Here is a 22,457-nt window from a genome sequence, read left to right on the forward strand (position 1 = left end):
TTCAGTTGGATTTAAATTTACTTGAAATGATCAGTTTGCGTCATATTTCCTTAGCTGGGGTAGCTGAGTTTAATTTCCCAACTATTTTCTTGATGATACAGTCAAAAAAACTTTTCAATTACTGCTGAAACTCGACTTCCTTTTCCAGAGGTTACACTGTTATTTTTCCCTATACTGCATACTTTGCCCAACATCGAGCAGAACCATGATTTACACATCATGTTTAGCCTCATTTCCTACATATATTTCTAGAAGTTTAAATATTTGGCAAATATTTAAGTTTGGGGTGGTGATTAAAGAGAGCCACACAGAAAATTAACAGAAGGGTTGTACAGTCCAAAGAGGAAATAATCAAATAAATTGCTATTTTTAAACAACATCAGCAAACAGAAGGAAGGAAGGATTATTTCAGAATACATTTATTCATAAGCAAGAAAATAACAGAAACGGTAATGTTTAAAAAGACTGCAAGGCTAATAGTCGAATCCCCATTAAACGTTTTTCATTTGACGTCTTACTAGTGGATGTGAGCATTGATAATTAGTTTCCTTTCTTAAGCAGCCAAAAAGGATGTTAAAAATATAAATAAGACTTCAGAAAACATGAAGAGTGAAAGCAACCGCAATCATTGTTGTAGGAATTGTATTATTTCAAGAACTGCAACTGCACTGATCAACTGTGAGAGCACAGGATGTACAGTCCACCACGGGGAGTGTGTGTGTGTAGGATTAAAAAACGAGGAACATGCCAACATCCTCAGGAAAAATAAACATAGTTTCGTCCATAAAAAGCCTCCAAGCAGAAAAAAAAATTTCCAGTAACAAAAAACACAGATTTCAAATGCCTGGACTTAGATTTAGTTGGGGAGAGGTCGGGGGCGATTTACTGCAGACCAGCTCCCACCATCTCTTGAGTGATTCTGAGCAAGGGTTGGGCAAGCAGCAGAGCGGTGAGGGGACAGAGCAAAGATTGGGATTTCACCGTCCCAGAAAGTGTTCCAAGGCCACACCTTGTAGTGGACCCAGGAGCATTTCTTCCTGATCTCTCCCTTTTCCGTTCACTAATCAAGTGACAGTCCAGTTAAAATCTCCGACCGACCTCCATTGCTGAACAGAAGTTATATGAGCCTGTCTCCGCCCCGGCACATGGAAAACAAACTTCCAGGGTACGCAAGCACAACTCTACCACCCTTCAGCCTCAGTCCTAAAGAACTGCAGTTTGGGCCGCTAAAAGGCCTAGGTCTCGCAGCTCACCCCTATGCATCTCCCAGCAAGCCCCGCTCCGGGGCCCGCCACGTGGCTGTGGGCGGCCCTCAGGACGCTCCGCCCCCGGCAAGTGTGGCGGAAGTACCCTGAGGAACACGGGACCGCGCGCCACCGAACCGAACGCGCATGCGCTGACGCCGAGTGCGGGGCGGCCGCCGAGCTCGCTCCCTCCTCTTAGTTTCTACGGCCCCCGCTTCAGAGTCGGCACACGCCATCTTGCACCCCCCACACACAGCCGAGTCACCTTTATCCTTCTTAGTTCCCCCGCCATCACCCTTCCCGCCCCTTTTTAATCCTGTCGCGGGCCGCCGCAGCAGAAACCGTGCCATCTCTGCCCCCACATTCTCCACGCGGGACGCGCTGCCGGGCCACAAGTGTTCTTAGAGCAGAGGTTGTAGAGGGCGTGGGGGGCGGCGCGGGGCGCGGTTCGGGGAGCGGTCAGGGCGCTGGGAGGGACGCCGTGCGCGGCACCGTGACGCGGGGCTCCCCGGCCGGCCACGCCCCGACCCCAGCCCGAGGGCGGCCGCCGGGGAGTCGGCGGCGAGTGCGCGGCGAGGCCGGGGGGACGGCGGCCGCGTGAGGCTCCATCTCGGCGCCGCTGCTCTCCTCCGGCTGGGATGGAGTCGGCGTAGACTCCTCCCCGCCGGCGGGTGGGCGTGGGGCGCGGGCGGCTCGCTGAGGCGTCGCTCGCGTGCCGCCCGGGCTGCGTTTTGAGGGGAGAAGGCGGGTGTTGCTTTACAACCCGTGAGGAAGAGCGAAGTGGGCCGTAGTGGAAGTGGAGCTCCCAAGCGAAGGAATAATCAACTCTGGCCTCCCCGGGGTGCGCCCATCACCGTGACCCCTGGGAGAGTGAGTTAGCCTCCATCAGGACTGGGAGCGTGATGTGATGTGATGTGAGATACACGTTAGATGCCGGTCCTTGGCTCTTCGTGTTTTAAGAGCTGACAATGTTTTGTTCATTAAAAATCAAGACACATGTCTAACAAATGAAAGGGCTAGTGGAAAATATCTGAGTATCTGACTATCCTGGATACAATGTTACCACTTTACAGGTTGATCAATTAGCTTGTTCCCACAAGCCTGTTCCCCAAATAACTAGAAACGTGTGTAAGTTTGGAGCAGAAGGAAAAAAGGGAGGGGAGGTGCAGGGGAGACCGTTGTCTGAGGACTTGAAGAGCAGATGGAGGTTGGCAGTGGTGGGATTTATGGTGAATTCAGAAAAGCCTTCAAAGAGAGTGGACCTGAATTTGAGGGACAGTTTCTTGATAGTGCATTGCAGAAATGGAATGCATTCATCATACGAGGCAAGAAAAATATGCCTAGGTTTTGAGCCCCAGTAGCCAAGAGGACTTCCTGCCATTACGGAAGTGCTCTCTAACCTGTGCCTGTCCAATATGTTAGCCATTAAGAGATAAGTGGCTCTGGGGCACTTGACATGTCACAAGAGCCACGGAGCGTCTTAATTTTAAATTTTATGTTTTAGTAAATTGATTAGCATTTGCGCTTATGCGGCCACATGTCCTTACTTCATTGGACCACATAGGTTTTGATTGTGAGAGCCCTTCGAATTCTTAATTGGGCGGAGTTTTAAAGCCAATTCTTTGAACATTTATTGCTGCAGGGAATCATAATTATATTCAAAAAGTACCTTTCATTCAAATACTGTATTTGAAAGCTTGGGTCTGTTAGTATTTATTTACAGCTTGACAAAGCAAAGCATTCTTTTGACTCCTACGTTGTGCACAGCTAGTGCCAGATTTTACGGGAGAGCCAAAACCATGCTAAAGGGAGCTTCCTGTAACAGTGATGGCACTTCACTGTGTGCATGAGTTTACCCCTAACTTTTATCATTTTGGTTGGTTTTTCAGTGACTTTGCAATTCTTCATCCTTTTTATTCCTGGAGTTCTTTTCATTTGAAAGGTAGTGTTTTTTTTTTTTTTTTTTTTAACTTTTTATATAATGAAACAACTTGATAAATTACTTAACAGTAACTTTTGAGCATTGGAATATTTTAGAAGTATTTTTATGGTTACTGTAGTCAGACTTTTTAAGGAGATAAGGGAAAATTGGTGATGGGTGTTTCGCAAGATTACTTTGTGAGGATTCTCTAAAATATATATATGTCCTACTTTACAAGCAGCTTTTTTTTTTTTTTTTTGCAAGACAGATTTGAAAGTAAAATTTTGGAAATACTTTTATAGAAAACACACTTGACCCTGGCTGTAAAATGGTGCCCTTGGTCTTTAGGCAGATGATAGTTGTAATGATCTGGAACAGCTTCAGTTCATGAATTTAAATCATATGCAGACAAGTTCATAATCAGAATGAGTTGCTCTATGTCAAGTGACTGTATAACTTTTTTTTTTTCAGTGACAGTTGTGGTTGTCCCAGGATAACTATTAATATAGTCCCTTTCACCATAAAAAATGTCCCAGTTGGGACCATGTACTGATATAGCCACTGTACTTTTTGACTTGCTGAAATTTGCAATACAGACTGCTATAGAACAGTGGCAGAGTTGCTGCTTTTGTATTTAAGTAATAGATCGACTGTCTGGCCAGCAAGTGACTTGTCCATTTAATACACTGATAACTTAAATATTTTTCTTTGGAAAGAAATTTTGAACACCTTGATTTTGATTCTCTAGAAGAAAATGAAATTTTGGTATAGAGAATGCCAGAGAAAGTTAGGCTCTGTATCTCAGAGAAGCAGCCGAGTGTTTGTGGTGGGACTTTATCAGGTCAGAAGTCTGATTGTTGTAGAATAACATCGTCAAGAACAAGTTCACTGATTTCATGAAATAGTAATCTAGCCAAGTGTATTATTGTGTTCACGTATGCTTCAGTGGATAAAATAGTAAGGGTCAAACACTTGGTTTACGTCCTCCCTCTGCTACTTTTTATCATGTGATTTCAAGTAAATTATTTAATCTTTCAGGAAACGTCAAGTTTCCTCACTTACAAAATGAAGGTAGTAGTACCATTTGCTTGTAGTTCCATAGGGGTTACGTGAGGCAGCCCACATGATGGGCTGGGTGAAGCTCAGTGCATCTGAGCTGCCGTGGCCTTCCGTCAGTTGCCTAGCTAATGCTCTGAGATGCACAGTGCAGCAGCGGAAGGAGCGCTCAAAACCAGATCTGGAAGCTTAGCTTTTGCCCTTTTCTGCCACATTCTCTCTGTGACTTTGGTTAGCGTATTTAACTTTTTGGAGTTTCAGTTTCCTCATCAGTAAAATGGATTAGTACAAAACTTCATCTTACAGAATTGTTGATGGACCACAAATGAGAATATTTCCACGTTTTTGTCTTATTTCACAGACATTTTAAAATTTAATTGGTTGTCTTATCTGGTGTACTTTCTTCCTCAAGAAAAGACTGACGCTGAATCTGCAAAGGGCGTATATTGTGTGTAACAACATAAATAGTGTGAGGCAGGCACTCTACCAAAGTTCCCTTTTACTAATGACTCTCTGGATTACAATAATTGCTCTATTATACTAGATGAGAATCAACATTTTCTTAGGCATTTGTTGTGAGCCATTCACTGTACTAAGCACAATACCTCATTTATTTAACCAAAATGTCATTTCCACTGAAGATAGTTTTACTTTCTGGATCAGGTCTGTCAGGCATTTTTCATAGTATGAAAAGATTTGAATAAATACATGGAGAAAGGCTATTTGGTAAGTTTCTTTTGGTGCAAAAAACTAAAGTCAATGCATAGCTTTCTCATAAGATACATTTTCTGTGAAAAAAAGTTTTTTAAAGATTTACTTGTTTTTATTGTAAAGGCAGTACCGTAGGCAAGGGCTTAGCCTTATATGCCGCCATGCCAGCCCCTCTCATGAACTTTTTTTTTTTAATTTCCTTATTATTTCTATTGGAAATTCAGCTTTACAGAGAGAAAGATCTGCTGTCCGCTAATTCACTCCCCAAGTGGCTGCAACAGCTGGGGCTGAGTTGATCCATGGCCAGACGGCAGGAGCTTCTTCCAGGTCTCCCACAGGGGTGCAGGGTCCCAAGGCCCTGGACCGTCCTCTGCTGCTTTCCCAGGCCACAAATAGGGTTAAGCAGGTCTGAACCAGTGTCCATATGGGATTCTGGTGCAGGCAAGGTGAGGACTTCAGCCACTAGGCTACTGTGCTGGGCCCCCTTTCCATGAACTTTTAAAGACTGTTGTATGCATGGATTTTAAAAAAGTTTTTGTACCAAAATAAATTTATTCTCTTATTGTTTTTCCAGAGATTTTTTGAAGTACTGTGGTATAGTACTGCCTACTGATAGTTAAAGCGTAGTGAAGTAACAAGGTATTAATAATGAAAATAGCACATGGCCTAGCGTATGATATGTGATAGTTATTGAAAAAAATGTATTGATTGAAATCAGGAAATATTAAAAATCTAAATAATTTGTATGAATGTGCTTTATAAACAAATACTGTACCAATTTATTTAAAAATCGTGAAGAGTACTTTTGCTATTTAATTTCGTTCTAATATGTTTTTTGACTCAATCTTCTGTATTTCAGTTTAGTCCTATGTTTAGAAGAATTCTTAATCATGACATTCTTTGAGAATATACAGTCTGTTTACTGATATCCTTTGTGATGTTTTTAAGATGCTCTGTCTTATCATGGTGACTGACATGCACTGGGTGCTTTACATGTGTCAGGTATTATTATTATATTATTATTGCATGTAGCCTATTAGAGGAGCTGTTCTAATTGGCATTTTAGAGATGAGAGAAACTGAGGCAGGGAGGTAACATGACTAATTCAATGGCACTTGTTGTTAATGCTGTGTTTGAACTCCAGAGCCCAGGTCTTGACTGCTACCCTGTTGTTCAGCATAGGCAGGTATTTCACAACAAAGTTTACTGTGACAGACACATTGTAGAGGTGTGGTGAGTTAGTCATGATAAACTTTTATTTGTATGTTCCTCGTTGTATAGTAGCAAGAACTCTGGACCAGGAGTCAGGGGAACCTCAGTTTTAGTCCCAGCGTGTATCACTAAATAGTGATGTGTCCTTAGGCAGTTCAAGAAACCTCTCTGGACTTCAGTTTCCTCACCTGAAAAATGAGGGATTTGGATGAAATTAGTGATATTCAAACTATGATTTGAAGGCTTGTCAGCTGTCTTTAGTCCCCTTCCCTCCATTTTGCTATAATAATTGTTTATCTATCTCCTTAAGATTTCTGCTAAAGAATTCTGAATTTAATGTTTAAACTTACAAGTCTTCAAAATAGGTTAATGACAGTATAATTCTCCTGACTGCTATGTATACATGGTTCAGCAATTTCACATTAAAAAAATGTATTTGTTGATAAGTATTTGTATATGTATGTATATGTACACATACACTCACATACATGTATGTAGAATATATCATATTATCAGCTATGTGGGATAAAAGAAAGCTCTTTTAAAAAAGATATTTTAAAAATTCATTATTTTATTGAAAGGAAAGATTTATAGAAAAACGGAGAGACAGAAAGATCTTCCTATCCACTGGTTCACTTCCCAGATGCCTGCAATGGCTAGATCTGTGCCGATCCGAAGCTAGGAGTCAGGAGCTTCTTCCTGGTCTCTCCAACTAGGTGTACAATCCCAAGGCTTTGGGCCATCATCATCTGCTTTCCCAGGCCACAAGCAGGGAGGTGGATGGGAAGTTGAGCAGCACAGATATGAATTGGTGCCCATATAAGATCCTAGCACGTAAAGGGGGAGGATTAGCCAATTGAGCTACTGCAACAAACCCGTATTTATTATCTTTATCCAGTCTTGTTACTCCTAATTCTCTTGTTTATAGAGGGAAAATATGAAATATCTTCTTAAAGTCCATGAAAAATGCATATTGTAAAAAAATGTGCATGGGACTGGTGCGGAGGCACAGTTGGTTAAGCCATTGCCTGCAGCACCAGCATCCCATTATGGGTGCTGGTTCAAGTGTGGGCTGCTCTCCCTCTTTGCTATTGTACCTGGGAGAGCAACTGGAAATGGCCCAAGTACTTGGACTCCTGCTGTTGCGTAGGGACCTGAAAGAAGCTCCCGACTTCTGGTTTCTGTCTCTCCTACTGCTGGCTGTTGTGGCCATTTAGAGAATGATCCAGTGCATAAGATTTCTTTATCTCTTACTCTGTTAGTTCTGGTTTTGAAATAAGTAGATGAATCTTTTAAAAACATGAATTTTTTTTTTGCACCAAAGTAGTATCTTCCAATTGAATTTTCTGCCAACTTTTTGAAATATCCTTATGCCTGCCTTGTTGGGTGATTCTGCAGAAATGTGAGCTAACACGTGTAGAGAGACCCTCTATGGATTGCCAGTTCATTTGGCTCTTTTGCATCCTGTAGTGAATCTTCCATTCTTTCTGGCTCATCAACTGTATTTTTAACCAAATTAGACATTCTGTTGAATGGTTTGCTTAATATACATCTCTTGTAAAGTTGACTATTTCTGAGAATATAGATTGGGAGAGAATCTAGATATTTAAAGGACATGGTCCTTCTTTGCATTTTTGTAAAATACACTTAATTTTTACAGTAGGAGTACAGTTGATTTCAAAATTCCTCATAAAAAGTCTCATAAAATGTCTCTAAAAAGTTAACATTAAATAATTCAATAAAACTCATGACGTTTTGGTCTGGGGTAAGTTAGTTTGTTATGAGCTGTTTGTCAGAGTTGGGATGTTGTGTGTTTTTGTGCCTGTTAGACACATTTGCAATGAACTTTTGGCATCATTTTGCATAGAAAAATTTTGTTTTGAATCTTAACTTTTTGTGTAAGAGTACCGGATAAGAAAGCACATAGAATAGAAAGTTATATTAATAGGAGAGTAAAGAAAATATGATAATGGAACCTCTGAGTGGTGTTAGTGGTGTTCTATGTCTATAGGTCTTTCTACAGGATATGTAAACACCCTGTTCCCTTTTACCTCTCCTCCTCTCTCTCTCTCTGTCTCTGCCTTGATTCCCTCTAGGAAGAAAGAAAAGGATTTATGTAGTTTGCCAGCTCTCTTTTTTAGTATTTCCAATTCTCATACTTTTTGAGTGATCCTTTGATAAGTACTGTGGTTTTTATATTACCTTGAGATGACAGAAATAATTTCTCTTAGCGAAGTTTAAGAGATTAACTGATCCTTATACATAGTTCTGTAATGTTGGTTAATCCTTAACAAAAATCCTGACTTTTATTTTAATTTTCTACCTTATAATACCTCCCATAAAGGAAGAATTTCATCTCCACTTGAATATATCATTCAAAGGTATTTCATAAATTTTGTGGAAAAAAGTAGAATTGAGAAGGTAAGTTTATTTTGGCATGAAAAAAATTTAAAATTCATGTCTAATGTTTTCATACAATACATTTCCATTAACTTATTTGAAGACGTCACATATAAATGACTTTGATTTTTTTTGAGTTATATATCTCTTAATTCTATCTTCATGAGTTTTTTTTTTTTTTTAAGATTTATTTACTTGAAAGGCAGAGTTAGAGAGAGGACAAGACAGAGAGAGAAATCTTCTATCCATTAGTTCACTCTCCAAATAGCTGCTACATGCAAGGCTGGGGTAGCCCTTATCTCTCATGTGACTACAGTGGCCCCAGTATGTGGGCCATCTTCTGCTGCTTTTGCAGACACATTAACAGGGAACTGAATGGGAAGAGAGCAGCCAGAGTACCAGCCAGTGCTCAAATGGGATGCTCGTGTCTAAGGCAAAGGCTTAACCTGCTGCCCCACAGCATTGGCTCCTTCCATGAGCTTTTGAAAGTGCTCTCATAGTTGCATCAAACTTGATGTGATTTGAACTGAACTCCTGTTTTGTTCTTTTTTTTTCTTCCCCAGCATTCCTAATCTCAGTAAATGGAACCACCATTCAACCTGTTGTTTCTCCTCACTCAATGTTTAATCCATTAGCTCTTTTTTTTTTAAAGATTTATTCACTTCATTACAAAGTCAGATATACAGAGAGGAGGAGAGACAGAAGATCCTCCGTCCGATGATTCACTCCCCAAGTGAGCCGCAATGGGCCAGTGCGCGCCGATCCAAAGCCGGGAACCAGGAACCTCTTCCGGGTCTCCCACACGGGTGCAGGGTCCCAAAGCATTGGGCCATCCTCGACTGCCTTCCCAGGCCACAAGCAGGGAGCTGGATGGGAAGTGGAGCTGCCGGGATTAGAACCGGCGCCCATATGGGATCCTGGGGCTTTCAAGGCGAGGACTTTAGCTGCTAGGCCACGCCACCGGGCCCAATCCATTAGCTCTTTAACTCTGCCTTCAAAATTATTCTGGAAATTGGTCATTTGTCATCATCTGCACTTGGTACATTAATTTGAGTTAGTCACTTGCCTTTATTGTGTAAGTAACATTCCTAGCTGGTTTCCTTGATTGATTCTTGCTTTTTATAGTATATTGTCCTAGCAGGTGGAGTTATTTTTGGATTTGGTTTAAATTTTTTTTCTTTAGTTAATTTACTTGAAGGACAAAGAGAAAACCAAGACTATTTCAACTAACTTCCTTTTTAAAATTCTCTAATAGCATCAAATTTTACTAAAGTAAAGAACTTAGCAATCATTGGAGAGGTAGAGGGAGTGAAAGAAAAGAAGGCAGGATTTGGAGCAAGGGAGCTTTCATTCACTGGTTTCCTCAGATGCCCAGGTTAGCCTGGACTGGATCACACTAAAGCTGGGAGTCAGGAGCTAGGACCCAAACCTAGGATTGTGGGTTTCTGGGACCCAACACTTTGATCCATCATTTGCTGTCTCCCAGGATGTGCATCAACATGAAGCTGGATTATGTGTAGCAGTCACTCTGACAAGGGATGTGACATCCCTGTTCATATCTTAACCCATAGTCCGAATGCCCACCCCATGAAGTAACATTTAGCCTATGGCTTGGAAAGCTTTAGGAGATGTAACTTGTTTCTACCTCTCAAATCTTATGTTCTATTGCTTCTTTTTTCACTTAACTCTGCCACATTGTCCTTAACAACTGTTCTTTTTACATAGAAGTTATATGCTTCTTCCTGAATTTCATTCAAATATTATGCTAAATGTCACCTTCTGGTTGAAGTAAGTTAATTTTCACAGCATTTGTTACAATCCCGAGTTATATTTATTGATTTGCTTATCTGTTTCATGACAATGCAGTTCTTTTTGTCTGCCTTGGTCATTGGTATATCCTTATTTCCTAGGATACTATTTGGCCTATATCAAGTGCCCAATAAAGAAATTATAATAATAACACAAAATATAATTAATGTTGCCTTTAAGAAGGTACTACTCTGCTAAGAGAGTAAAGGAAGCATATGCAGTGTCTTTGGTAAAGGAGAGAAGAGGGAGTTATTAAATTCCCTTTTTATTTTTTTATGAAGTTGATACTGCCTTCTGCAGTAGTTGGGGGAGGAATTTGATGTGGAATAGGCTTTATTGTTAAACTGAATAGAGGTTTGTTACTAAAGTAATTAGTGTGCATTAAAATAATGTAATGTTAAGATACAGTAAATTGAAATGATTATATGTTAAGAGAAAGGAGAATTCTTTATGCGTTTGTATATAGGACTACTTAGAGATGTTGAACTTGGGTCAATTTTAAGTCCGCTAGGATTTGGGTAGACGGAGAGGTGTGGCATTGTATCAAAAGGTGTTAGAAGCAGGAAGAAGTGTAGAGACGCTGAATGCCTGATTTCACTGCTGTGGAAAAAGAGGCTGGGAAAGACATGTGACTGATTTTAGACATGTTTGATGACCAGGATTTTAAAAATATGTTTTTTAAATTTAAAAAAATAAACTTTTTCAAAATTTGAAAGGCAGAGTGAGAAAAAACGAAGAAAGAGGAGAGAGAGAGAGAGAGAGAGAGAATGAGAATATGAATGAATGAATGAATTATGTCTTTATTCCAGTGGTTCATTCCCTAAATGGCCACACCAACCAGGAACCACGAACCAGGAACTGCGTCTAGGTCTCCAGTGTGGGAACTGGGCTAGGTATTTGAGCCATTCTTTAGTGTTTTTTTCAGGTGCATTGGGTTACACAGGAAATGGAGCAGCTGGAACCCAAACCGGTACTCATGTCACAGGTGGCAGGTCAGCCCTCTGTTTCATAATGCTGTCTCCTTTTCATAACTTTAAAGGTCTGCTTGAAATGGGGAATATACAAATATATTGGAATTACCACTGTGATGCTCAGCGCTAGATACAGATTCTTTTATAGGTACTTCAACATTTGATTTTTTTTAATTCTCAGTAATTCAGTGACTACTTGATGTTTTTCATATCAAGAGAAATTTACATTATTATGCAACCTTGAGTTTCTTTTTTTTTAAGCAAATGTAAAATGCAGTGTGTAGTAGTGTTTAACATAATTGCTTCCTCCCTTTAAAAAATTATGGAAATGGAAATGTTCTAATTATAAGAATATTTTATTTTTATATTATGTGGGTTTGTCAGGATGCCAATAATTAGAATTGAGACTGTAGAGTCTCTGGATCAGTACATAGTTTGGCTGAATTAATTTTTCTCAGCAGTGATGACTGAAGAAATGATAAAAACATTCTATTAGTTTTTAATTAGTAGGTTGACTGATAGATTTCAGCTAAGATTTTAATGTTGCTTTGAGGATGCAAAAACTAATAACAAGGTTCCCAACTCTTTGAAATATTCTAAGCTTAAAGATATTTTGTGATATTTCTTTTGTCACTTAGTCGCCAAAAATGCAAGCCTTAAATAGAAACTGTAATATGTTTATTGATGCACTTTTTGTGGTAATTTTACTAGAATTGAAACCTCTTTTAAGGAGGTATTGTTGTTTTCTGAGGAAAGGGTATATCCTTAAATTCCATTGTTTTAAATTAAAATGCTAATTTTCCTTCTCTGGAGCAGGATTATGTAGGTGTGACTTAGTATTGGTCATTGGTTTAATGATCAGGTTTAAGTAGTATTAATCAGAATTGAACTTATTCCTTGGGTTCACATTTAAACTGGCATGTTGAAATAATCTAGGTCCCAATCTGCACATCTGAATTCATTTTGTAAAATATGGCAAACAGCTGCATTTCAACTGAAAGCTGAAACAACTGCAGGACATTAACCCATTGAGAAGATTACAGTAGGTTTTCAGTTCCATGTTAACTGTATTTATTAGAGAAAATTGACTTGAGTCCTGCTTTTAACAGACATTTTTTTAATGTCTGGAAGAAAGGAAATAAAACATTGAAATGATAGGACTTTGATGTGTAAAGAAGTTAATGTCTAAAGAAGTTAATTATCTAAATCATCAAACAGAATGTGGATACGGGAAATAATTATTTTAAAGAGTTTAATGAGCTATCAGCTCAAAATGTCAAGAAAAATGTTATTCATTTGTTTGATTTAAAAACTAACTTGACTGTGAAAGGATGATCATTGTTACAATAAACAAGGTTTAAGACTTTTTATCTCTCATCAAATACCTTTGATGTGAAACCTTTGCAGTAAGGAGGCAACTGAAGAAAGCTGTGATTTTTAACATGAATTTACTCTACGAAATATCTCGTCCACAGAGAGAGTTAAAACAGGGGGGCAGGATTTGAAGATGGGAAGGTTGCTCTAGGGGTGTCTCGGGACAGTTGGCCATATGATAATCTCACAGAACGAAATTTGTGTCATCTAACTTGAGTCAGTTTAATGTCATGACTGTGCTTTGAGGCTAGGGTTCATACATAATCTTTAACAGTTCCTCCAGGATAGCTTCATCATTCAACAGTTGGGACAGTCAGTGAAGGTTTTCTTAAGTCCTTTAGAAATCCAAAGAAATCCAAACCCCCCCCCCCCTTTTTTTAAGCTCTTTGTTCTGATTCTACAAAACTGTTTGTGGAATTCTTTGGTTTTCTTTCCATTTTGCTCCAGTCTTGGAAGGTGTTGTAATTTATTTTTAATCTCAATTTTCAAATGGTAATTTTTTTCCTATGTCATTTGTAGAAAATACTTATTCCAATAATCTGTGCAAAAAATAAAACAAATTGAAGTTTAAGAAGTTTTTGGCTATTTGGGCAGCAGGTTATTTATGTGCTTGAGAATTTTGGTTGTTAGACCACATTTGAGTGGAACCTTTCCTCTTTTCCTTCATTTTCTTTGCTCTTGCATTACCTGGTGGTTTTGACCTACCCTTTTGGGCCCTCATTCTAGGCCAGAGGCAGTGGCATACTGGAATATTTTACATCTAGTCACTTAGTTAATGTGCTATTCGTCTTACATGTTTGTCTTGCTGCTCATCTCAGACAGTGAACTGGAGTAGTGTTTTTTTAACAGCTGCCTTTATTGAAACCCTGCCTGTCATAGCAGCCCTTGATGTATGTGTCTTTGGTTTAGGTTCCCTTTGTTAATTTTTCCCTTTGTTATTTTAGAAATGGATTTTTTTTTTTTTAAATTTAGGTGGGAAGTGGAGAGAGTGAGTAAATCAGCAGGAGAGCAGGTGTGTGCCCTCCCTAAATACCTGTAACGGGTAGGGTAGGGCCAGGGAAAGAGCCAGAAGCCAGGAATGCAAATCACATCTCCTGTTTGGGTGGCATGAACTCAGTTACTTGACCTGTCACCTCTCCTTTCCAATGTCTGCAGTCAGGAACCAGAAATGGGAATCAGACCCAGGCATTCCGGTGGGCAGTATTTATATGTTACACTAAATGCCTCCTTCCCTTTTATTAGGTTTATCATTATTCATTGTTCATAGGAGTCATTATTCACAGGCAGCAATGTGGAGAATTAATCAAGATGGAGAGAGAACATGTATTAAGAATTTTTAGAGGGTGCCTGGCACAGTAGCCTAGCAGCTGAAGTCCTCACCTTTCACACTCCAGGATCCCATATGGGCACCGGTTCTGATTCCTGCAGCCCTGCTGCCTATCCAGCTCCCTGCTTGTGGCCTGGGAAAGCAGTCGAGGACAGACCAAAGCCTTGGGAACCTGCACCCAAGTGGGAGACCCAGGAGAGGTTCCAGGCTCGTGGCTTTGGATTGGCTTGGCTTTGGCCGTTGAAGTCACTTGGGAAGTGAATCATTGGATCTTCCTCTCTGTCTCTCCTTCTCTCTGTGTATCTGACTTTCCAATAACTGTAAAATAAATCTTAAAAAAAGAACTTTTAGAGGGCCTTAGAGGTTGAGAAGGAGTAGAAACACGTAATAACAGAAACTATAATTTGTCTTATTTCAAAACATAGGGCTCAGCAGGATCAAAGATAAGAGTTTGAGATTTAAGCAAATTTTTTGAACAAAAAGGTATCTTATTTGTTGGAAAGGATAAGAGACAGAGGTAAGGAGAGGAAGAGAGAGAGGCAGGCAGGCAGACATCTTATCCCTCCCTTGGTTTGTTCCTCATACACCTAAAACAGCCAGGAATGGGGTAGGCCAAAGGGTGGAACTGGAAACTGCGTCCAGGCCTGCAGTGTGGGTTGCAGGGACCAGGCCCAAGAGCCACTCCGCTGCTTGCCAGGGTGCATGTTATCAGGAAGCGGGAAGCAGGAGTGGCGCTGGGACTTCTACACAGGCACTCCAGGATAGCTATGCAGGCATCCCAGGTCGTGTCTTAGTCACTGTGCCAAACTCCCACCTCAGGACAGATTTGGAGCTGCAGAAACTAATGGTTGTCTTATTATAAGCTTGTTTTATAAGGAACCTACTTAATATTTGTTACAATTGATGTCTTTCGATGAAAATATTTAAGATTTTTGAATTTGTGTGATTGTGAAATAAAGGTAATTAAATGTTCAATAAGGGGGATTTCTTGAAGTCTTTCTATTGATTGTAATAGCTAACATTTGTTAGGTACTTTCTGTGTGCTCAGTCAAGTTTTACATTTAATTCTCACAACTCCCTTAAGAACGTGCGTCTGTCATTCTTGTGTTAAGGGTGAGGAATCAGAATTATGTTGCCCAAAGTTCTAGTAAAGTGGCAGAGCTGAGATTTGAACCCAAGCAGTCTGACTCTAAAACCTACCCCCCGAACTGCTTTATTCTATTTTATGTTATGAACTTGTTTCTTCTTTAGAAGTTTTTATTTTAAGGAAAATTGTAGCATTACAAAATTTACATACATAAAGTAATATTTATTGGGCATTTACTATATAATAATTGACAACTTTTGTTTCATGGATTTATTTTAAAGTTGTCCATTTTGATGTTATTTTGTCTAATACAGCATTAAATAAATTGGCATACACCATGATTAGTATCTAGCTTTCTCGTCATCAGCTTAATTTTATGAGTGAAAATGCCACATTTTAGATTAGATGAGTCAGTTTCTCATAACATTACACCATACCCATGTTTACTTTTTTTTATCTGCTGATTAGTCTTATTCAAGGTCACATAGGCCTTGATTCAAACAGAAGTTCAATTATGCTCTTTAAAAATTTATTTTTCACTGGTTTTTGAGATAGGATTTTGTTAGTTTATATTACAGCAGATTTTGCTTTGGTTTTCTCTTTAATTCATTCGAGAAGCAGAAAGAGCCAGAGAAAGAGTTGCAAGTGAGTGAGTGAGAGATAGGGCCTGCTCCAGAGGGAGAAAGAGAGAGCTTGCTAGCTCACTCACTTGCTCACATCCTCAGGTAGCAAAGACTCAACAACTTGAACCATCACCTGTGCATCCTGGGAAATGGGGTGCTGAGCTTAAAACCCACTCCACTATGGGATGTGTTCATCCCAAAAGGCCTCTTAAACTCTGGACCAAATCCTTGTCCCTGCTGTGGTTTTCTAATTTCCTCTTATAATTGTGATTTTTTTTTTAAAAAAATCTTGCATGGAACTTTGTACATAAAATAGAAAAATTATTATTTTAGTGGTAAGATGAAGCATATAGAATGTATGTATTTGTGGGCACTATAAACTCTATGAAGAACCATTAGTGAATCTTGGGTCTTCCTGAAATACATTTTGAATAATTAAGCTTTACTATGGTATCTTTTGTTTTATTACTTAATGCAGAGTAGTTATAAAAAATATTTTTCATTCAAATGAGTAGCTGATGTATTAATTGAACAGTATTTTCTACTTTGCTATTTCGTTTTAATAAAGGAGAGTACATATAAAAATTCAAATCCAATGAAAATAATTGGACATGTAAAGTTTTATTTTTTGAATTTATACTTGCTTATACTTTAATGCGTTTTTTTTTTTTTTTTAAGGGTTTTAAAGAGATTGTAAGCCTGATTTCTCCTTTCTATTTAGATGAATAATACTGCGGCTAGCCCAATGTCTACTGCCACCTCAAGTAGTGGAAGAAGTGCAGGGAAGTCTATAAGCTTTGCAGCTGAATTACAGAGCATGATGTAAGTATGTCTTTGCATACAGTTGCTAGTGCGGCTCATGTTGATGAAAGACAATAGAAATCAAATTTATAAAATTAATTTGGAAATATTTTTCACTTAGTCAAATCAAAATGAGATAATCTGATAACATCTAAGATAGACAGTGTGGAAGAGGCAAAATTGCTTAACAATGCTGGAGTTGTCCTGTATTTAAAAAATGAATATTATTTCATCAGTACAAAATGGAATGAATGATCATTCAAGTATATTTTGTTTAATTATTTTCAAATTTACGTTATGAATTGTTCATTATTGCTTTAGTTTTATATTTAGAAAATTTTGAAACTGATTATACTGATTTTCTTGAATAATTTAAATGTCTTGGAGAAGTTCTGTTTATCTCAAATGCCATAATACTTCTGTGAACCTAATTTAGTTTTTAGTTTTTGTAATACTTGAAACCACTGTATGCCAGAATGTTGGGAAAAAACTTAGAACTTTTAAAAACATGTTTATTTAATCTTTGAGAAATTGTAGCCGTTAAGATTGCTTTCCTAAGGCGTTTTCCAGCTTGATTTCTGGCTTCTAGTATTGAGAATGCATATTTTAATTTGATGAGGCAGCATATTTATTGGAAATGTCTGTTGGCACGTATTAGTTTCTCTTTACTATTGGTTCAGGAGGCAATTATGTGCATGGGGTGGGGAACACATTATAAGTCTTCTCCTATGGATACATTATTCATGACTTTCCAGATAGTTTAGAAGAATATTCCTGTTGACATTTTAAGTGTCTTCTTGTGGGTATATGCTGATACCTTTCATAGTGGATTAAGTCTACTCTGTGATGACTATCATGAAAGATAAAATGAGTTTGAACATATATGTCTAAGTTGCTTGGTGAAAGTACTTTTAAAAAGCCTTGAAAATTTTGAGGTTGGGGGCCGATGTGGTGGCATATCAGGCGAAGACTGCCTGAAAGCAAAGACATTCCATAGGGCACTGGTGCGAGTCCCAGCTTCTCCACTTCTCATCCATCTCCCTGCTTATGGGCTTGTTAAGCAGCAGAGAATGGCTCAAATCCTGGGGAACCTAGGGGAGGCTCCTGGCTCCTGGCTTCAGATTGGCTCAGCTGTGGCCATTGTTTCTGTTTGGGGAGTGAAACAGTGATTGGAAGATCTTTTTTCTCTCCCTGTCTCTCTGTGCCTCTCTTGTACCCTCTGTAACTCTGCCTTTTCTATAAAAATATTAATAAATAAATGTTAAAAAAAAGAAAAAATGTTGAAGTCATAGATTTTCAAAGTTATGATTTCAGGATTCCTTTTCAGCTGTAATTATTAAAAATCAGAAATGCTTATTTGTAAGGGTTATACCTTAATATTTGTATTCTGTATTTAGAGTTCAGAAATAAAAAACTACATTTTAAAATTGGTGGACTTATGTTATAAATAATGTATTTCTCATAGTATAAAGGGAAAAATTATAATACTTTTGATTAGATAAAAATGGGCATAAATTAAATGTAGTATTTTAGGAGCTGTATGATATAAGCCTGTATTTTGAATTAGGGAAACTTTAAAATTTTTACTTGTATATGCTTTTGTGGTTTAGTTTTCCATTATAGTTTAGTGATTCTATGTTAAGACTTTTATATTGTACTAGTTATATTTAAAAATATAAAATGTATTATATAATCTGAAGAAATTTCTTGTAGAGCTTATTTAATTTGGATGTTTTAGAAACTCAATTTGAAACTTTTAAGCCCTTGAAATTATAGAAATAGTATAATAAATTCTACATATCCATCACCTCTAATTGTTTTGCCAGTCTTATTTAGCCTTTCTTTATGCTTTCTATTCATTAAAAGATTTATTTTATTTGAAAGTCAGAGATAGCAGAGAAAAAAAAGGAGAGAGAGATCTTCTACCCATTGGTTCACTCCCCAGATGACCATAACGACGAAGGCTGGTCTAGGCCAAAGTCAGGAGCTCCTGTGTGGGTGCAGGCCTCCAAGGACTTAAGCCATCTTCTACTGTGTTGCCAGTTGCATTTAGCAGGGGGCTGGATCAGAAATGGAGTAGCTGGGACATGAACCTGTGTCCATATGAGATGCTAGTGTATCAGGTGATGGCTTAACCTATGCCACAAAACTTTTCCCCTATTTCTCTTTTAATGAATATTTTAAAGATTTTTATTTATTTTTATTGGAAAGTCAGATATATAGAGAGGAGGAGAGACAGAGAGGAAGATCTTCCATCTGATGATTCACTTCCCAAGCAGCCACAACAGCCAGAGCTGTGCCAGTCCGAAGCCAGGAACCTGGAGCTTTCTCTGGGTCTCCCACTTGGGTGCAGGTTCCCAAGGCTTTGGGCCGTCCTCGACTGCTTTCCCAGGCCACAAGCAGGGAGCTAGATAGGAAGCAGGGCTGCCAGGATTAGAACCGGCGGCCACATGGGATCCCAGGGAGTGTGCATGGCGAGGATTTGAGCTGCTGGAATACTACGCTGGGCCCTTAATGGATATTTTAAAGAAAATATCAGGTATTTTATAACAAATTTTGTAGTATTTATTAAAACAGTGTATCTTTTATTCAAAAAACACATAGTCTATAGAAAGGTCAATGATACATAGTCTATGGGAAAGGTCAGTGAACCAAGACTATGGTTTTGCTTAATCATTTTGTAAGTACAGTTTGTTTTGGGTCACAGCTGTGCTGACGCATTTATCTGTAGTCTTGTGGCTGCTTCCATGCTACATGGCAGAGTTGAATATTTATGACAATGATTGTATGGGCTGTAGAGATTGAAGTATTTTATGTCTCTTTACAGGAAGAAAAAGGTTTAATGTCATATGATTATAAAGCAGTTATGTTTAAGAAGTAAGCTGTTGCATGGGATTTTTTCCTTTGCCACTTGTATGGAGGAGAGGTTCTATTTACTATATTTGAATGACCTTAGACCATTTAAGAAAATTGAGTAAAGTTAAAATCTAAACTCAACACTTTTCTTATGAAATTCTTTTGCAAACATCTTCTCAACTAATGTACCTAGGCTGGATTCAGAATGCAGCAGTTATTGTTGGCTACAGCTCTGGAAGAAATGTACATTTTTGTTCTATTTTAGATTTCATAGGCCACTTCTAGCGGTTATAATAATCATTGTAGTCTGGAGTTATTTTCTTCTCTCTTATGAATTTCTTCATGGAAAGGGACATGAATTATTATTGGGGCAGTCTTAGAATTCACTAATATTTCATATATATATATATATATATATACACACACACAAAAATTTCATCCTTTGCATAAAATTTGAATCAGACTGTATTTGATCCTTCCTGAAGTACTTTTTTTTTTTCAAATGAGAAGCTATGTTGCTGGGCTAATTTTGTATTGTAAGATTTCTGTTCCTCAACTTTCTATTTTACTGTTGCTGTTGCACACACAGTATTTCAGTTATTGCTAAAGAGGCCTAATGTTTATAAAATATGTTAGTTTAGGGGGCCAGTGTTGTGCTGTTATGGGTTAAGCTGCTGCCAGTGATGCCAGCAAATCTGGTCGCTCCACTTTTGATCCGTCTCCTTGCTGACACAGTTGGGAAAGCATTGGAGAATGACACAAGTGCATCCGTGTGAAAGACCCCGGTGAAACCCTTTACCCCCAGCTTCAGGTTGGCCCAGCCTGGCCACTGTAGCTATTTGGGTAGTGAAGCAGCTGATGGAAGATCTCTTTTTGTGTTTCCCTTGCTGTTTCATTTATGTATAGGTTGTTTAAAATATATATTTTTGTGAAATTTTTAAAGACTCCCGATAATGCTTTGCCAACATTGAGTAATGTATATTTTTTTAGTAAGACTTGTTTTTCATGTAGTTTTTAAAGGTAATATATTTAGACATTAAACACTAGTTGTGGAGTCACCACTGCTTCGTTATCCATGTTGCTTTCTTTCCTCCCTTTGAGTAACAACATTCTTTTTCCTAAGTTCTTTCAATTTTTTATCCACATGCAGGCTAATGCAAAACACTTTTCCTTTTTTACAGAGTAAAATATGTAAAATACATACATGTATTATGTAATGTATTATATTTATATGTATGCATATATATTAGGTATTTTTCAAAAAAGTTTTTAGTAGTTTTAGTCATTCTGCTTTGTCAATACCTGTGTTCCCCCGATATACTGAAAAACTTTATAGACTTCATTTTTTCATTATAGCAGTATCTTTTATGTCATTAGTTCTCTGTTAAGTCAGTTATTTCCAGTTTTCTACTGTTATTAAGAATGATGTAATAAGGGACTGATGTGGTGACTTAGCAAACTAAGCCTCTGCTCTATTAACATCCCGTATGGGTGGCAGTGGGAGGCCTAGCTGCTCCATTTCCCATTCTTCTCCCTGCTTGTGGCCTGGGAAAGCAGTCAAGGACAGTCCAAAGTCTTGGGACTCTGCACCCATGTGGGAGACCTGGAGGCGGCTCCTGGCTCCTGACTCCTGGCATCTGACCACCCTTGATGTTGCCATTGCAGCAGTTTATTGAGTTTGAACCAGTTGGTGGAAGATCTCTGTCCTTCTCTGCCTGTAACTCTGCCTTCCCACTGAAAATAAGTAAATCTTTTTTTTTTTTAAAGTTTTATTTTATTTTTATTACAAAGTCAGACACACTGAGAGGAGGAGAGACAGAGAGGAAGTGGAGCTGCCGGGACCAGAACCAGTGGCCATATGGGATCAAGGTGAGGACCTTAGCCACCAGGCCACGCTGCCAAGCCCAAGTAAATCTTTTTTAAAAAGCTATAATAAGGTTTTGATAATTACTGCCTTAAAATCTTTGCATTTTTGAGCCTAAAATCTCGTTACCAATGTTCTAATTTTTTTCCTTCAGGAAATTTGTATTGGTTTACTTACATTCCCATTACTATTCCAACTTTGATAGTTGAAATAGTAGTTTTTTGTTGTTTTGCAGGTTTTTTTTTTGAACTGCTGATCTTGCAAATGTTTTAGCCATTTGTATTTCTTCTTTTTTTTTTTCTTAAAGATTTTATTTATTTTATTACAAAGTCAGATATACAGAGAGGAGGAGAGACAGAGAGGAGGATCTTCCATCCGATGATTCACTCCCCAAGTGAGCCGCAACGGGCCTGTGCGCGCCGATCCGAAGCCAGGAACCAGGAACCTCTTCCTGGTCTCCCACGCCGGTATAGTGTCCCAATGCATTGGGCCGTCCTGGACTGCTTTCCCAGGCCACAAGCAGAGAGCTGGATGGGAAGTGGAGCTGCTGGGATTAGAACCGGTGCCCACATGGGATCCCAGGGATTTCAAGGCGAGGACTTTAGCTGCCAGGCTACGCCGCCGGGCCCTGTATTTTTTTGTGGTAGTTTTCAGAGTCCCACTGTAATTGTATCAAGTTTCTTGGATTTTTTTTTTTTTTTTTTTGTGACTAATATTTAACCAGAGGAGAGTCATTGACCCTTTGTTGTTTGTATTTGGCATTCTACCTCTTCCTGTCAGTCTTTTCATTTTCTTAAGGTTTGTTTATAGTGATTTTTAAAAATGATGTGAGTTTTCATTCGTGTTTGTAGTATCTTCAATCATATATCTGACTGCTTTTACCTTTGAAAGTCTTAATGTTAGTTTTGATACATATATATGTTTACTTCTTATATTTCAGGTTTTTATTTTGTGAATTTAACATTTACTCTTTTTTTTCATAATGCTCAGAAGAGTTCAGAGTTAAATCAGTTTTATTTCAAATTGTTTTGTCAGTGGTCATACCACCAAACCCTTTTTCCTCAGAATTAAAATGCTACCTTTATGAGATTATAAAATATTACTTTTTACTTTTGGCTTTGTTACATTGAATTGTCTATTTCTCTGCCAGTACTGCTTTATTTTAGTTATTATAGCTTCTTAATATGTTTTAATATTTGGT

General features: G+C 38.4%; 2 protein-coding genes across 6 annotated transcripts in view; one reads left to right on the forward strand and one right to left on the reverse strand.

Annotated features, from left to right (window-relative positions):
• The window catches only part of RUNX2 (RUNX family transcription factor 2), a 316,951-nt gene that overhangs the window by 269,677 nt on the left and 24,817 nt on the right, over positions 1-22,457 (reverse strand). The gene's annotated exons all lie outside the window — the stretch shown is intronic.
• Positions 1,456-22,457, forward strand: part of SUPT3H (SPT3 homolog, SAGA and STAGA complex component) — a 385,298-nt gene continuing 364,296 nt past the window's right edge. The window contains exons 1-2 of the mRNA XM_058662338.1: positions 1,456-1,656; positions 16,457-16,557. Of these exons, the coding sequence (XP_058518321.1) occupies positions 16,457-16,557 (101 nt within the window). The 5' untranslated portion in view covers positions 1,456-1,656. The remainder of the gene's footprint in view (positions 1,657-16,456; positions 16,558-22,457) is intronic.

This window comes from Ochotona princeps, chromosome 1 (assembly GCF_030435755.1).
Source record: "Ochotona princeps isolate mOchPri1 chromosome 1, mOchPri1.hap1, whole genome shotgun sequence".
NCBI classification, from domain to species: Eukaryota; Metazoa; Chordata; class Mammalia; order Lagomorpha; family Ochotonidae; genus Ochotona; species Ochotona princeps.